Below are 17,784 nucleotides of genomic sequence, written 5' to 3'. Positions count from 1 at the left end.
AATGAATAAGGAAAGGATCAGGATGGAGACTGAGGAAGTCAAGATGGGGTGTGTTACAAAGGACAAGGGCGGGCACCACAGCCTGCTGTCAGAAACAGCCATTTGGTAAATAAATTACATAGCTGTTGTACACCAACTTAGAATCATAGAATTGTTAGGGTTGGAAGGGACCTTAAAGATCATCTAGTTCCAACCCCCCTGCCATGGGCAGGGACACCTCCCACTAGATCAGGTTGCTCAGAGCCCCATCCAGCCTGGCCTTAAAAACTTCCAGGGATGGGGCTTCCACCACCTCTCTGGGAAACCTGTTCCAGTGTCTCACCACCCTCATGGTGAAGAGCTTCTTCCTAACATCCAGTCTGAATTGTCCCAGCTCTAGTTTTAATCCATTCCCTCTAGTCCTACCATTACCTGACATCCTAAAAAGTCCCTCACCAGCTTTCTTGTAGGCCCCCTTAAGATACTGGAAGGCCGCTATAAGGTCTCCTCGGAGCCTTCTTTTCTCCAGACTGAACAATCCCAACTCCCTCAGTCTGTCCTCATAGGAGAGGTGCTCCAGCCCTCTGATCATCCTCGTGGCCCTTCTCTGGACACGTTCCAGCACGTCCATATCTTTCTTGCAGTAGGGGCTCCAGAATTGGATGCAGTACTCCAGGTGGGGTCTCATGAGAGTGGAGTAGAGGGGGAGAATCACCTCCCTCGACCTGCTGGCCACACTTCTCCTGATGCAGCCCAGGATACGATTGGCTTTCTGGGCTGCTAGTGCACACTGACGGCTCATGTTGAGCCTCTCGTCTACCAGCACCCCCAAGTCCTTTTCTTCAGGGCTGCTCTCAAGCCAGTCGCTGCCCAGCCTATATCGGTGCTTGGGATTGCCCCGACCCAGATGGAGGACCTTGCACTTGGTCTTGTTGAACTTCATGAGGTTGGCATGGGCCCACCTCTCCAGCCTGTCAAGGTCCCTCTGGATGGCACCCCTTCCCTCCAGCGTGTCAGCCACCCCACACAGCTTGGTGTCCTCAGCAAACTTGCTGAGGGTGCAATCTATGCCACTGTCCATGTTGATGACGAAGATGTTAAACAAGACCAGTCCCAGTACTGATCCTGGAGGGACTCCACTTGTCACTGGCCTCCACTTGGACATGGACCCATTGACAGCCACTCTTTGGGTATGGCCGTCAAGGCAGTTCTTTATCCACTGAATTGTCAGTCCATCAAAGCCATATTTTATCAGCTTGGAGACCAGGATGTCATGCAGGACAGTGTCAAAGGCTTTGCTCAGGTCCAGGTAAATTACATCAGTTGCTCTCCCCTTGTCTGTTGATGTTGTGACCTTCTCATAGAAGGCCACCAGGTTTGTCAGGCACGATTTGCCCTTGGTGAAGCCGTGTTGATTGTACCCAATCACCTCTTCGTTATTCTTCTGCCTCAGCAGTGCCTCCAGGAGGATCTGCTCCATAATCTTACCAGGCACGGAGGTGAGACTGACTGGCCTATAGTTCCCTGGTTCCTCCTTCTTTCCCTTTTTGGAAATGGGGATTATGTTTCCCCTTTTTCAGTCAGTGGGGACTTCACCAGACTGCCATGACTTTTGGAATATAATAGAGAGCGGTTTAGCAACTTCATCTGCCAGTTCCTTCAGTACCCGTGGGTGTATCCCATCAGGTCCCATGGACTTGTTCACTTTCAGGTTCATCAGATGGTCATGAACTTGATCTTCACGTATGATGGGCAGTTCTGTCCAGCTCCTGCCATTGTCTTCTATGACTCCAGGAGTGTTGCTGGAGCCCTTGCCAGTGAAGACTGAGGAAAAGAAGTTGTTGAGAACCTCGGCCTTCTCCATATCACTTGCCACCAGCTCCCCCGTTTCCTTTCTGAGGGGGCCCACACCCTCCCTAGTCTTCTTCTTAGCATTAATGTACCTGTAGAAATTTTTGCTGTTTCCTTTGATCTCCTTGGCTAGACTTAATTCTAACTGAGCTTTAGCTTTTCTCACCAGGTCTCTTGCTGTTCGGACAGCCTCCTTATATGCCCCCCATTCCAGCTGTCCTTTCTTCCACTCCTTATAAAGTTTCTTTTTGTGTGACGGTGTGTCCAGGAGCTCCCTGTTCATCCAGGCAGGTCTCCTAGCATTCTTTCCTTCCTTCCTCTTTGTCAGTATAGTTTGCTCCTGGACACGGAGAAGGTGATCCTTGAATACTGACCAGCTGTCCTGGGCCCCCCTTCCCTCTAGAGCTTTGTCCCACGGCACTTTGGCCAGCAGATCGCTGAAGCAATCAAAGTCTGCGTGCCTGAAGTCCAGGGTCATAAGCTTGGAATATATCCTCCTAGTTGCCCTGAGGATCTTAAATTCTATCGCTTCATGGTCACTGCAGCCAAGGTTATCCCTGAGCCACACGTTGGTCACCAGCCCTTCCCTGTTGGTGAGAACGAGGTCCAGCATAGCACCTTTTCTTGTTGGTTCCTCTACCATTTGGAGGAGGAAGTTGTCATTTATGCATTCCAGGAACATCCTGGATTGCTGGTGCCTTGCTGTGTTTTCCCTCCAGCAGATGTCAGGGTGGTTGAAATCCCCCACGAGGACCAGGACCTGTGAACGCAAAGCCACTTCTATCTGCCTATGGAGGGCCCCATCTGCTTGGCTCTGCAGATGCTTCAGGGCAGGTGGGCATCTAACACATCAGAAATGTTTATAGGACCTATATCTTGATTTTGAGCCTCCCAGAGTCACTTTCAAACTCCTAGGATAATCCTATAAGAGCATTTAGGCACAAGGAGAGCTGGGCCCAGCCCTGCCTGAAATCGGTGGGGCTACTTGTCTGGGGAAGACAGTTCGTGTTGCATGGCTACATGGTGTAATTCATTTCTGCATTGGCTCCTCCCACAATAGCAGACAGGACAGACAGCAGGAAATTTTTATCATGGCTGCTTTTCCTCCTCGTCGTAGAGCGTCGTTCCTGCCATTTCCAGAACTCCTCTGCCACTGTTTAACATTTCGTTGGCAAGCACAGCAGAGAGTGTGTGCGCTGCTGTCCCGCTTTCCCTCTCCTTGCTAAAATGGCTTTTTAAAATAAACAACTGTCTAAACGATTTGCTTTGGCAAGAGGATGAATTCAGTGGAAAGTTTGGCAGAGGAAGCGGAGCTGGCACTGATCTCGTGGACCTGTTATATCATGGAGCCTGGGGGCCCTTATGGTGTGGAAATGAATTTTTTAATGAAAAAAAAGAGATACCATCCTGTATTACAGTGGAAAACCTGCTGAAACATAGTTTTCCATCTTGCTTTTGCCCACGTTATCTGTCCCCAAATGACTTCAGGAATAAGCAAGTTTCAGCCCTTGTTCCGTGATATTACAGCACGTCACAGAATTCTGGGGAGTGTTTTGCACGCATGAGGACTTAGCTACAGATTTCACAATTGTGCAGAAGAGCAGGTACTGTTTGGCAGGGAATCTGCCTGTGGAGCAGTTGAGTGATTTGTACAGGGTGACACAAATCCTGCGGCAGAGAGCAGAAGAGAGGGATGGTGTCCAGAGCACCTCGGTCTGCGTCGTGCTGCCTCTTACGCCCTGAGCCAGGCAGACAGTGTGGTTTTAGCCACTGTGGGCAGGTAGCATCCTGAGCTTCGTACCGCGGCTGGGAATGCTGCCTCCAACAGCTTGCTGCCCCTCGTCCATACCCTTTGAAGAAGTACACATGATCACAGAACCAGAGCCATGGGGAAATAGAAGAAATAATAAAAACAGAGGGGCCTGTTGCAGTTTAAACAGTGAAAAGACAGCACGGCTCTCTTCACAACAGTGCATTGAATTGATGTAGTGCCCTACAGATGCGAACAAATGATTTTTTGCTCTTTTCTGTGTCAGATTAGTGGGGCAACACTTTCTGTTCTGTAACAAATGGAGAAAGTAAGGCTCAGAGAGGGAGCATGACTTCCCAAGCCACATCATGGGCAGAGTTGGCAACAGAGGCTGGATCTCCTGACTTGCCTTCCTCTGCTCAGTCAGCTTTTTTCCGTAGGCGGTAGAGAAAGAAGGAAAATGTTTACTTCGGTGAACTGCAGATTTCTCTGTTTTCGTTCTTTTGGTACATCCAGCTTACAGATTTTTGCTTTTCATCTTTCAGTGCTTTACAGTAAGTGATTGTGACCTAGTAAGCCACGTTACAGGGCACTGAAGACGGGCTGCTCGCAGCCTCCTCCTCGCTACAGACCATAACACCTCATACTCATGAGTGTCTCTGAAAGGCTCCCAGGCTGCTGGGTCTTTCCAGCACAGCAACACTGTTCCTCCTCTGAGTGGCAGTGGGGAGGCAGTGGCAGTAGCCCCTCTGCTAATGTGACAAGAACTAGCTGCTGGTGGTAGTTGGGTGACAGGCCATGTGCAGAACATTTGCCGACAACACCACCCTCTAATGGAGACTTCCATGTATGTAGGATCCAAGAGCCCCAGGCAAGGACCCCCTCTTTTTGAACTCCCAACCTCCCTACGAGACTAGGAAACCCCTATGGGCATTCACTGGCTCAAACCAGTTGGGTTCCTCTGTGGCCCCTCGCTCACCTTTGCTATGCACAGGGGGAACGCAGGGGACGGGGGCAGTGCATCACTAGGTACAACAGCCATCTCCTGTGGGCTGCCCCTGGTCTTCAGGCTTCACAGGAGGGGGACGAGCCTTCCTTCTAGACGGCAGCTCCAGTCGCTGATCTTAATTAGTGCTTTATTTTCAGTTTTCATGGGAATTAACCATAAGTTAAATTTCCAGGTAGCACATCTTCTTTGAGCAATGAGCTTCAGGTGCTCTATGTGCTCAAGCACATATATAAAGAGAAAAAAAAAATAATATATATATATATATATATACACACACAGAGAGGGGTGGGGTGAGGGAGTAGGTATGCATACCTGTGTACATGTGTCTGTCTTCAGAGGTTTCAGAGAAAAGGTGTTAAAACAGAAATAATCTGTTGCTGTTTCCATGCTCTGAAGTCCCTCTATGATTTGCTGCTGTAGTGCTTCCTTCAACTCCTGCCATGTTTAGTAGCTCAAAGCAACTTGCATTTCTTCCAACACTTTTTTTATTTTTTTCCCCTGATACTTTGGGTTTCTTTGTTTGTTTCTGGCTGAGAACACAGCCTTTTTAAAGAAAAAAGAAGCTATTGCTTCAAACTGCTTTGTGGGCCTGGCAGGGAAAGCAGAGGAGGGGGGATGCCGAATCTCTCAGGCTGTGCCAGAAGGAAGCTGCTTTCCTTGGAGATTTCTTCCCCCTGCAGTTGACTGGGAGACATTGTTTATGCTTTACATGGTACCGGGCCAGAGGGGTTTATAAGACCTGCTTCCAAACTCATTTTTTGCTTGGGATTGGAGCCTGAACTGTTCTTACTGTCTTTTGCATTCCGTAAGAGCACCCACCTAAGGGAAGGGAAGCTGGGCTATGTTAGTATGAGCTGAATACTTAGTATGAGCTCTGCACTGAAGGCAGTGAGTGCATAGTCTGGGAGAGTCTGAGTTTGGTTTGGTAAACGTTGAGGTCTGTAAGGATGCTCTGCTGCTTAGTGGTGGTGCGTTGAAGTGCTGTCAGGGAATGCTAGGGCAGCTGTGCCACCAGGAGTGTGTTGCCGGTGCTGCCTGTTATGATACAGAGGTGTGTGAGTAGGTGAAGGTAGTTGGACAATGGTGCAGCTTTTGGATGTGTACACTTATATAGAACTTAGTGGACATGTGCGTACAGGCTTTTGACAGACTATGTGTGCATGCATTTGAGCGCATTTTGATGAGTACAGAGGCATGCTTGTGAGCGTGAGAGAGCAAAGAAGAGAGTACAACTACTGCAGGACTGATATCCAAGAGCCAGGGGTTGCTGTGAATTTACCATATCCCAATCAGGACTGCCCTGTGACTGAAGTCCTGCCAGTTGGCTGCCTCCGCTTGCATCCTGCAGCCTCAACATTTGCCTTTTAAAATAAAAGCCACTTGTGATGTATTCACTCTCTTTTAAGTCTGCCTGGGAGCCCTGGCTGCTTTCCTTGTCCCTCTCTCATGCCATGTCTGTCCATAGTCTCCTTTCTCCCAGGCAACACCCTGACTCGGAGGACACCAGAGTGATGGATGACATGGCAAAAGGCTCCTGAGAGGACAGACTGTAACATTATTGCAAAAAAACCTTCTAACTCCAGCCATTTAAAACATGGATGTGAGGGGAAGGTGGAGGGGGAAAAGATGGGCTAAAACTGCTTGTTTGGTAGTTAGGATGGACTAAAGCTACTTGTTTCCCCAGCTAGCTCACTGTCTTCCATGCCCCTGCTGTCACACAGCTGCAGCTGAGACGCGGCCAGATGGTCGTCCTCTGAAATTACTCCATCACCCTCAGGCGCTGAACATTGGGGTGTTTTTTTGTGTAAGTGGACAGCTAGTGCTCTCCAGCGTGGTTGCCCTGGGTTGCCCAAAGGATATCCAGGAGAGCAGATTCTTCAGGGAGAGAGGCACCTGCCTTAAGGCGAGGCACTTCTGTTGCTGGGGGGTAGATTTTGCTCTCACTGCATGAATGCTCAGAGGGTATAACCACACATAACCACATGTGTGGTTACTCATAATCTTTCCTCACTGTCTTCACCAAACTGCCTGCCTAATTATTGCTCTTGTGTTTTCTGCCCCCTTGACAGTATGCCAAGGCACTGAAGCATTTTGGAGAGAGCGAGGGCAAGATGCAGCCAGATGAATTTTTTGGCATCTTCGACACTTTCTTACAGTCATTTGCAGAGGCCAAGCAAGATCTGGAGAATATGAGGAAGAAAAAGGAAGAAGAGGAGCGCAGGGCACGCATGGAGGCCATGGTGAGCACCTGGGCACAGGAAGGTGTTTCCTTCCATTGCCTTTTCATGTCTAGAGAGAAAGGTTGAGAGTGCCATTTCCAATGCTCATGTCCTGTCACTGTTTTATGTCCTTCTCCCTGCCACCTCTCTCTGGCATCATTCTCTTCACAAATGGTGCTCTTTTTCCTGCTGGCTGTCCTGTCAGCTCTCAGGGGCATACCATTTGGCTCCTAAATTACCTTCCTTTGGATTCAGATACCAAATCTAGCCCTGCCTGTTCTGCCCCGGCACTTTGCAGCATGGTGCTGCCCCTACCCAGTGCCAGACTATCCTGCTTTTGGGCTGCAGTCTCTGTGCAAAAGCTCTGGGAGCCAGATCCCCCTCGGTCCTGCCAGCTGGTCAGCTTCCACTCGGACTCCATCATCATCTGCTGTGTGCCTGTTGCCTGACAGCGCATGGTGACACAGCAAATGCCCTGGCGCCTGCTGCAGCCCATACTGGCAGTATTTCTCTCTGGCCAGCATTAATGGCTTGATTACTGAGGCTGCATCTGGCCTTGACGTGGCAAGAGAGCTTTTGTGCATCGTTGATTTTGCTGCTGGGAGACAGACGTGTGTGTCCCCAGGGGTTCGTGTGAACCAGCCTCCCCCTCTAACCTCAGCCTTTCCTGAGGCCTGAGAACGGCTCAGCAGTCCCCTGCCTCCTTCCCTCCTGCCGGTGCTTTAACCCTGGCTGCCGACATGGCTCCAGGCTTCGCTGCGGGGAGTTGCTGCTTTAAATGTTTGCTGTGCCAAAAGCACTGGTTTGTGCCTTTCAGAAGAGGAGAGAGGTAAAATGCCAGGATGCCAGCAGTCTTACTGTTGGACATGGGAATAAAATGCCAGGACTTAGGCTCAAGTTTCCTCTCAGCCAGTCTGGAAAGTGTGGTAGCTTGCTGTTAAAGCACTAGGATGGTTTCGTAGGCCTAATACACCATGAGAGAGATTGCAGTTTGCTGATGGAAAGCAATGTGGTCTTGCGACGCAGGGCTAGCACGCAGAGCAAGCGACCTGCTTCCTGACAGCCACATCCATCCCTTGCCATTTCTGCTAATCTTGGAGCTGAGCAGTGGAGGGGGATAACCGAGCTCCCTGGAGCTTCTCTAGGGAGACCAAGAGCATCACGTTGACAGGTGCACCTATCCAATGATTTGTAAAATCAGCAGTTCTGTTTCATTGCTCGTTGTGTTTATAACCAGTTTCTCTTTCCAGAGTCAAGGCAATGTGCCTTCCTCTTCCCATCACTGCAACGCGCTGCCTCCATCCAAACATGAGCTGTTTGGTGGATAGAGTTTCTGTTGATGTTTTGATATCTCAAGCCATTTTCATTCTCTAGTGTGTTCAGCTTGTGGCTTTCTGGGGTTTTTCCTGTTTTCTTTTCCTTCTGCAGGACTGCAGCCTTTCTGCCTGTCAATTTAGCTAGCTATGCCCCAAGCACAATGCTGTTGGTGACTGTAGTAGTGACTGTGGTTTGTACGGACACATCCAAACTAACTTTCAACTCACTAGATTAGGCACTGTCAGCGTAGTAGGTGCTGCCACACTAAGGTCACTACAAACCTGGTCCCAGAAGCCGGGTAATTACCTGTGCCAGCATCACTTAGGGAGTGTCTTTTGGCACCGCTACTTTGATGGCACTGTTCTACTGTAAAATTAGTGCAAAACAGCAGCAGCATAGACAGATCCCATGCGTCCTCTTTGCTGCAGAGTGGTAGTGCTTTGTGAGGCAAACATAAGATGCTGCTCATTCCTCATCTCTCTTGCTCTCTGCTTGTCTGTGCAGAAGAAGCGAAACCCAGCACGGTTGCCTGTTGCTCTTGGCACAGGTGATGCCCTTGTGGATAAGCTCCTGATCTCTTTTTTCCCTAAACTGTACTGATGCATCTTAGCTGCTTCTTGGCGGTGTACCTAGCGATCTGGCATCTCTGTTAGCTAATTCTAAAGCTCTGTGTCTTTCTCCACAGCTAAAAGAGCAGAGGGAAAAAGAGAGGCGACAAAAGAAAGCAAAAGCTGGAAGCATCTCTGAAGAGAGTGGGGAGTTTGATGACCTGGTGTCAGCATTAAGGTCGGGTGAAGTCTTTGACAAAGACTTATCCAAGCTCAAGCGTAACCGCAAGCGTTCGGGGAACCAAGGCTTGGAGACAAGCCGGGAGCGGGTGGTGACAAAGCTAAATTATTAATTACAAGAAGAAGAAAACTAATCAACCAAAAGAAGGTGACGAAAAAGTGCAAAACAAGGAAGATGAATGTGTGCGATGGCGCCTGGCTGACAGTTGCCCCAAAGGATTTCTTTGGTCTGTGGCTAGAGACGTTACCTTTCCATGATCAGCTTTCCTCTCATCCCTCTTCTGTGCTCCTAATTTGAACCATTAAAAAAGTGCCTCTGTGGAGCCAGCAGGGCCTGTGACTGGGCCATGCAGAGCTGACAGATTTGCTTCTGGGAGTTTATTGTGTCATCAGAGGCCTCATGGCGATGACAGAAAGTACTCGGGCCTTGCAGACTGCCTCACAGCTGGAGTAAGATAATTTCCTGTGTGCCAAAGTGAAAACTAGTCACGATCTCCATCTTGCTGATAACAAGGAAGACTAATTTCAGAGCAGCTCTGTAAACACCTGCCGCTTCTTCAAGATCTAGTCTGGCCTTCAGGGGCTTGTCAAGACTTGGTTCTCAAGATTTCCAGTTCCCTTCCAGAATTGGATTTTATAAGCCATTGATTACCACCTGAAAAATGCTTTTGATCTCATGTTCTCCATAGTAATTTCGTGTGGCCTACACTGTCCAAAACGAGTGATGCTCAGAAGGAAGTAATTGGGTTCTGGAGCAAATTGAAATTCAAGAATCAGGATCTGTATAAAATACTCTGCAAGTCTTTGGGATTGTACTTCTCTAGAAGCAGTTTTCTGGAATTTGTTGATGAGCCTCGAGGCTATGAAATGCATCTTCTAAGAAAGAAGCTCTGGCTTTTCTTTAGAATACTAAGCCACTGCCAGGTTGGAATTACAAGTAGATAAATGTGGAGCCGGTTGTCATTGCTGGAAGGTGGGAGGGAAAGAGCAGAACATTTCTAACCTGTTTGTGCAAGATTTCTTAGTGCAGCTCAATGGAAATCGGAAGCTCCCTAGTATCATCCACAGGTCACAAGTAGCAAAAAGCAAACAGGGTCACTGGCTGCAAGAAATGAGATTTCTTTTCCATGTAATGCTAGCTGTGATTGCTGTTGGCATGAACTGGTCTTTCTGTCTAACAGGCAGACCTTCACTGCACAGACCCCACTCCTACCTAGGGGAATCGCATAACTCAGTAAGATATGAGTGGCGTCAAAGGAGAGCCTTGGAGCCCACAGCCTTTTTCATTCTGAAGGGATCGCTTGGGATGAATCAATGGAGGGGTCCCATAATGAAAACTGAGAATTCTTCCAGGAGGACACAGAATTGTGTAAGCCAAGCAGGCTTTGGAGATGGTTTAATTCATAGGAAAAAAACAAATTTGTATTTAAGCTGCAAGTATGAAGCACACAGTGAAAAAACAAAAACCCCAAGAAGAGGCCTGAATTCTGTGTGTCTTCATGGCTCTAGGAAAGGAATTGGATTGTATGGGCTGTCATGGGCTGGTTTGTTGTTTTTTTTTTGAATCTCGTCTTCCTTTTTTATTATCTTCCCTGGAGAAGGAAAAGAAGAAAAATAAAGAAATGGTGATGGATTCTTCCTCCGAGACAGGAAGAAAGGAGAGAACATTTGAGAAGAGGGACCTACCATCTACAAACTATGCATCAATAGTCAACAGCACAAAAGGTCAAGGAATCCCAGGGAAGTGAAAAAAGCTCTATTTGTCACTTTAATAATTTGGTTTGATTTTTCTCTGAATGTCACTTAACCTCAGGCTCGCTCTGCACCGAGTCTGCAGAACAGAACTTCCTCTGCCATGCACGCTGCCTGATCAGTATTACACACTACCAATATTGGAGAAGCAAACTATGGTGGTATTCTGAACACTTTGAGAGTAAAATAATTATGTAAACTATGGAAAGAAGCAAAAAAACTCAGAATTGTTAAACTCTAATGTTTCATTGTTTACTGAATTTTGAGTCTCCCACCCCAGAATTTCCCTATTTACGACATTCCAGACTGCCGCGCCTCTGTATAATACTCATCGTAAAGAGCTGGTATCTTACAAGAGCTGGGTGCATTCTCCTCCCTTACTGTCCCACTCCCCTTCTGGGATTAGCTATTAACAGCAATGCCCATTGCAGCGGACACAAGCACCTTGTAGAAGAAAGACTGTATTTCATAAAGGTTTTTGAAAGTTTAAGAAAAACTCTCACTTTTTTAAGCATTTTTATTTTAAATTACAAAATGGATTTTAGAACTGTCTCTTGTAAATTATATTAACAAGCTCCTTGCTGCTCCCTGAAGTAGACATGCGCTATCCCAGCCCTTTTTGTTTGTCTCGTTTTAAAGCATGCCATATAACCTATGCCATGTAAGCCATATGAGAGGTGGTAATATGTGCCAAATTGGTATACAGTTGAGTTTAGATTTGGATAATCCCTGAATTCCAAAGATACGATGCTTTTAGGGATCAGAACATTGTAGGTCTTTTTCCCCTCTTTGTTCTCCCCGGGTTTAGGAGTCACCCAGAAATTCAGGTGTAGTGCCAAGGTCAGCCCTGGTGCAAGATGATGTGACTCATGACTCTGTCCAACTTACGGCTGCTTGCTTGCTCCCCAGGTACTTGTTTGATAAGGCAGACTGTCAGCACGGCAGCGCTGTCAAGAGAAGAAACACCTCAGGGCAAACCCCTTGAATATAAATACAGCATTCCCCCCGCCCCGGTATTTGTCAAACCAGGTTTGTGCTGTGCTTTTTTAAACTGAAGTCACTTTGCTAGGCCACAAATGTAGCAAAAGCAGAGAGAGTGATAAGCCCTCTGTCCATTTGTGTACACAGTTCAACCCCGATTTAAAGAGATCCTGTATGATGGTACGCGGCGCTCCAGCCACGCTGACAGTCAAAGAAAGCTGCTGTGGTTTTGCCACCTCCTTGACTCATGCACAAATAATGAGAGATTGTGCAACTCCTGTAAACCGGCTGTGGGATACTTGCTGGGATGGACAGAAAGCTCAGACTCATGCCCCTGATTCATCGCAGCTCAACTTTCTCAGCACTCCAGTGCCCAGACTCCTGTTTTGAATCTATGATGGTGACTGAAGGCTTGGTTAAGCATGCTGGACAATCCCCCCTGGCTCTTGACTCCACGGTGAACGTTCATAAAGAGGTGTTTGGAAAAGCTTTAGTTACACACTGAGACAAGCAGTGATTTTATATAAGTGCTAACAAGGAGAGAGGCCCATTAGTAGGTCTGTGGTATGAGATGAGGCTGGCCACGCAGAAGATAAGGAAAAAAGTTGGCTGTGCTGTAGGGCCTGGCATCAGATTCTTACTGAAGCCAAGTTTGTCCTTTTTTCTCATCTCTTGGGTACTGTGAGTGCATCTATGCTCTGTTCTTCATCATCAGTTGTGGTAGAGTTGCTGAGCACTCAAGGAGAAAGGAAAATCTTATTCCTTGTCCTCTAGTGCGAGCAGAGCCTGTTCAACAGGCAAGCAAGCAGTCGTGAGGTGTAACATTGAGGCATAACCTCTTTATCACTGAAAGCTGGAGAAGAGCTAGGGTCTGCTGTTGTCCTTGCACCTGTGCTAGCACCAGCGTGAAATCACTCTGTCTTTGAAAATAAGTGGAGGAGGAGGAGGAGATCTGAGAAAGAAGGGTGTAATTGAGGGCTTGTTCTGCACCCTGCAGAAATCAAGTCATTGCTAACTTTATGGTGAAGTTCTTCACACCTGGAAGAGGAGGTACTTTCTAACTCTCCAGACTTTGTCCCTAGAGGTCTAGCGCTCACTCACTCACCTCTGTGTCTCTGCGTTGTTCTTAAGCAGGTTGCATTAGGATGATCCCAGAAAATACTGAAGAACTCCCTCTCCCTCCCACTCCCTTTGGTCTGGGTCACTCTTCTCAGTCAGTCATAAGTCTCTGGAAATGCTACAAGGTAAAGTGACTTCAGGGCAGCAAGGCCCTTCCATGGCTTGCAGCACGGCTATCGTCTGGGCACCGGTTCCCTATGAGAGCAGAAGTAGGACTAGTGTTCAGGGGTGAGAGACTCCCCACTAGGGAGGTGACCTAAGCATCCTTCAGAAGCATTTCTGTAATGTGTTCACAATGTCTGAGGAAGGGAAAGGAATCGCGAGAGGCCCTGGTGGGAGACTGTGGGACAGGCGTTTCCGTAATGGTCAGCCCCGCTGGCCAAATCTTTCCTTTTCTTTAGGAAAGCTCACATTCTGAGCTGGGTTGCATGGGAGAAGCTTGTGTCAGGAGTTTCTGTGAGGGGAAAGGAGATCAGTTGTACAGTTGATGATGTACATGATATATGCAGTTTTGTTTCTGGGTTGGTTGTTTTGGGCTTATTTTGTTTGTTTGGGGGTTAAATGATATTTTTTTTTTAAAAAAAAAAAGGTTTTAGGAATCTCTAAGGGGAACCTGTAAATCTGACACCTCTATTTATTTTGCCTTATTTTAGTTTGCTATGTTTGTATGTATACACTGCATTACGGCAAAGACTATTGAGACCGTGCCAGGGCATTACACCGGCCAGACAGCCGGCTTGGCTACTGTGCAGCAAGCTGAGCTAGGCAAGGGGATGTGTGTGAGCAGTCTTGGGGCGAGAAGAGAGGGAAGAAAAAAACATTTCCTTTCGCTTTTTGTCATAATCACTCTGCCCCTGGTAATCCTGATTCTGGGAAAGCACGCATTTTAAAGCATGTGGTTATTTTAGAACAGTTTCTATAAAACCTGTTCATCTCTCATCATGAATCGTGGTGAGAAGATTTAGAAGAGTTAAGCTGCATAGTTGCTTGCTCAAACTTCACCCTTCCACACAAATTCTGTCCATAATCCCAGAGAAGCTTGGATAGATGGGCAAAAGTGGTTCATGCCCAGTAACTTCTCACCAGAGTTAACACACTGGTGAGACAAACTGGGACAGTTCTCCTTCCTCAGAGCTAATATTCCTTCCTATCTTCAAGGCCAAGGAAGAAGGATGTCCTCTACTTCCCCTCTCTCCTCTTTCACCCCAGCTCCCCAGATTATCCAGGGTAAACAAAATCTTTCTACTGGTTGGTTTTCTACCAGTGGAGTCTCCAGCAATCACCAGGTGTTTGGCCATGGCTCCTTGGCTTCTGTGCTCGACATAAGAGGTTTATAGTTGCCTGCCGTCCAAACAGGTAGTCTCCATTGGCCACCTTATCTTCTGTTATCAAAGGTTGAAGAGGCCAACCTGGGTAACACAATTTGGCCAACTGAAAATATAAAATTTATATATGCGTGTGTGTATATATATATATATATATAAAAATCTATCTACTACTCTAAGTAGTAGTTTTGATGACCAGTATCCCCTGAAGTTGGCCAGATTTTGCTCACTGTGCCTGCTGAGAGGGATGCCATTAGTCTAGCCTGGTGTTTTGGCATCTCATTTCATGAGAGAGTCTGGATGTTTCCAAACCAGAGTCTTTTGTTACTGGTGACAATGTAGAATAGATCCACTGTAACCAGTACAAGTTGCTTTAGGTTTACACCAGTGTAATTCAAAGCAGCATCTGGATCAAAACTCTCCTCTGGGCAGTTTTATCTGTTTACAAGATGTTCCACAGAGCTCCTAAAGGGCTTCATCCTTTCAGCTGTCCACCACTAGAAGCTCTCACCCAAGTGATCTAGAAAAGCCTCAATGACAAGCCATTTCCTCGCCTTCATGCTTAAACAGGCTCTTTAAAGCAGTTTTAGGAGAATTGTAAGGGGATGTCAGGTACCTGAGCTCCTCTGTGCTCAACACCTCCCTTCCAAACCATCCTCATTCTCCTCCCCTGCAAGCCCGCTCAGCTTGAAACTTGCAGGTCACTTTGGGAGGTGCCTCTGCCCGCCAAGCCAGAAAGTACCGTGCTGCTTACCGAAGCGGGAGGTTGTGTGCTGCTGTAATGCCTTGGTGTATCCTCATTTCGTAGTCAGTTTGAGACTATAAGTGAATTAAGTGTACAAATCCTGTAGTGTCCTTTTTATCTGTATCTTTTTATAAGAATATACTGTAATACTAAAAAACAAAAGCAAAAAAAATTAAAGTTATATTGCCCCCCGCTGCGTCTCAGTAAGTTTCTTTGGAGTTGCATTTTCTGTGCATTTTGCTGGGAAGTCTTAAAGGCGAGTTGGAGTCTGGATGCACTTTTATGCTAAGCTCCATGTCCTTCTCTTTGGTTAAGAGCCTGCAGCTCTTTAGGTGACACAGTCACTGCAGAGCAGGTTGTTCTGGGGAAAGAAGCAACATGGTGGAATGCAAGCACATCCTCCCCACGCCTTGCAACGGCAAAGAGCTAATCATGGAACCACCAGGTTACCACATCCAAGGGTCCTCTTAAAAAGAGCATGAGTAAAGCGCTCTTTCATTGCTCTTTCAGAACAACAAAGGAAACACAGGAGTTCACGTAAAGAAAAAAAAAATAATCGAGACATTCCTGCTATCTAAGAGTTGATGAGCCACGTCTGGACGTAACTAGCCCAAGAGAAGAAGGGAGTGCAGGGCTGCGGCGCTGGCCATAAGCTCACTTTTAAATGAGCAACGTCCTGACAGCAAGAGCCTGTCTCAGAGGAGGAGCGGGCAGGAGAGGACTGCTTCAAAGGAAGGAGTTAAATAAGGCCAGCTGAAAAGAAGCCAGGAAAGCCAACATCAGGATTGAAGCCTTCAGGGATGTGGGAGGGGAGACGGGAGAGAAGTTAGACACAGAACAGCAGGGCGAGCAGGAGGCACGCAGGGGCTAGGGTTAATTTGTGGCTGAATCGAGGGATGTGCCGAGGAATTCCTTGGAGCTCAGGGGCAGAACCTTGTTTTCATCTTAGATGCGATGTGTGCAGCTGTTTCATTTACACATGGATCTCCCTGTCTCCGTTAACGGAAATAGCCTGCTGGCAAAATTCATCCTTAAGCCACAACTTTTCGTGTTTATCTTCAGCCCATCAAAGGGCAATGTGTTAACTGTGAGCTCCTGAGAAGCTCATGCCTAGCTTCGAGTGGCAGCCTTGATGGCTGTGCAGCACGTGGGTTCCCAGGGACCCCAAACAAAGCCCCAGCTGTTGGTTCTGGCTCTCAGGTGGGGAAGGGCTGTGGAAACGAGCAAAAGTAATCAGGGGATTATTGCTTGCACAGGCTGAGGACCAACAGGCAGCAGATGGGAGTCTGAGTGGGAAGGTTCTTGGTTTATATTTGTTAAAAGGGCTCTCAGTTTCTCTGTGTTGATCTGTTTGGTTCAGGCTTTGCTAAAAGTCTGGCAGTGAGGTTCTTCCTTTACAGAAGCAAGGGCAGAGGCAAAGGGACATTTCTGAAATCCATGCATTGCCTGAGTGGCAGAGGCAGGATGAAAATGCAGGGACCTCCCTGCCTTCTCTTTTCTAGCAGCTGGATTTTAGAAGAGGAGGCCAAACCATTGTGTTTCCTCTTGTTAGAGGTGAAACCCAGCAGCATTTGACTTCTGTCTGCTTTGACCAACCAGAGAGGTGTCCTTCCTGAATTTTAACAAGAAGATTTCTCTTTCTTTGATATTTTCATCGGGGTTGGAGCACACAGCGAGGGGCTGGTGTTCTGCCCTGCAGGACAGGTCCAGCACAGAAGCCTCCTTTCTTCTTCCTGTTTGGCATCGTCCCCGTGGTCGTGGACCTCCCTGTCCTTGTCATCGCTGCACAGAAGCAAGGTAAGTGCCTCGTGGCTTTTCCTGGGCAAAACTAGTGTTGGGGTTTTGCTGCCCTGAATGACTGGGAGTGAGGAGGAGGGTAAGGGGAGCTCTTTGCTCTTGCTGGGAAGGGCTGAGGATCTATTTATTCACTGGTTTTCCCTTTCTTTCACCTTTGGCTTCTTCTTAAACAAAGATGACTTTTAACATGGAGCTTTCTGGGAGAAATCTGGCCCTTTGGGAACAGATTTCTACTGCTAGGAAACAAAATAATTGAAGACCTTCCCCCCCTCCCCCAAAGCCCAAAACTTTGGTTTTCAACATTGTTGTGCTAGATTTTGTTTATTTGTTTGATGTTTCTGTAGTTAATGGGTTTCTTGCTGTTTTCTCTGAGACATAGTTGCTGTTTATCTCTACTTTGGTCAGACTCATCAGGAGGTAAGGTCCTTTTTTTCCTTTTTTTTTTCTTTTTTCTTCTAACCCTCCTCTGCAGTCTCAGTACAGATGAGGGTGATGCCGCCTGTGGAGCCATATAACTCTGCTAAAATGTTGCTTTTTATCCATTTTTTGAGATGTGCTTGTCTGTACGAGCACCAGCCTGGTAGACTGAATTTTTATATAAGATAGCGATGTAAAGATGCATTAAGAAAGCAAAATACCTTGCTCATATGTGCCTTGATGAGGGAATGAAGCAGAGGAGGAATAAACCAGGGTAGGACGTCATTTTGGCGTACCTGGTTTTAATCTTTTTGTCTGTTTCCTGGCCAAGTATGTTTTTGCTGTTGTTTTTAAAAAAGCAAACTTAAGTGTTTTTGAAAGGAAACGCAACTAGGATTCTTCCAAAGGGTTAACCTTTGCTTTTTAAGGACAAGTATTTGTCCTCTCCCAAAGCTGAGCTCCCCTCTTCCTTCCTATGCTTAATTAATGAGGAGGAGTTGTCTGGCTAAAAAAAAAAACCTTTCCAGCCGTGATCAAAGCATGAAAAATGACACGAATGTATTGAGGAGTTCCAGCTCATTCACTGCCTGTGGGCCGGATGCTGGCTGGGGGCGAGACGGGGACCTCGGGGCTGGTGGTGGGAGCCGCAGGCGCCTCCCAGTCCACGGGCTAAGGAAACCAGTTGTGGGATGGGAAGGTTCCTGGGGTTTCCCCACTGCATGTAGTTACTGGGGG

General features: G+C 47.3%; 1 protein-coding gene across 6 annotated transcripts in view; it reads left to right on the top strand.

The window, feature by feature from the left end:
- DAAM2 (dishevelled associated activator of morphogenesis 2) overlaps positions 1–15,027 on the top strand; it is a 217,118-nt gene extending 202,091 nt beyond the window's left edge. For 5 of the 6 annotated variants that reach the window (XM_063328682.1, XM_063328685.1, XM_063328681.1 and 2 more), the window contains 2 exons: positions 6,659–6,829; positions 8,811–15,027. In XM_063328682.1, the coding sequence (XP_063184752.1) occupies positions 6,659–6,829; positions 8,811–9,026 (387 nt within the window). In that variant the 3' untranslated portion in view covers positions 9,027–15,027. The remainder of the gene's footprint in view (positions 1–6,658; positions 6,830–8,810) is intronic. The other variant, XR_010070275.1, reaches the window with a different exon arrangement.
- Positions 15,028–17,784: the final 2,757 nt, after the last annotated feature.

This window comes from Chroicocephalus ridibundus, chromosome 3, assembly GCF_963924245.1.
Source record: "Chroicocephalus ridibundus chromosome 3, bChrRid1.1, whole genome shotgun sequence".
In the NCBI taxonomy this organism is placed as follows: Eukaryota; Metazoa; Chordata; class Aves; order Charadriiformes; family Laridae; genus Chroicocephalus; species Chroicocephalus ridibundus.
This window is presented reverse-complemented; position numbering and strand designations above follow the sequence as displayed.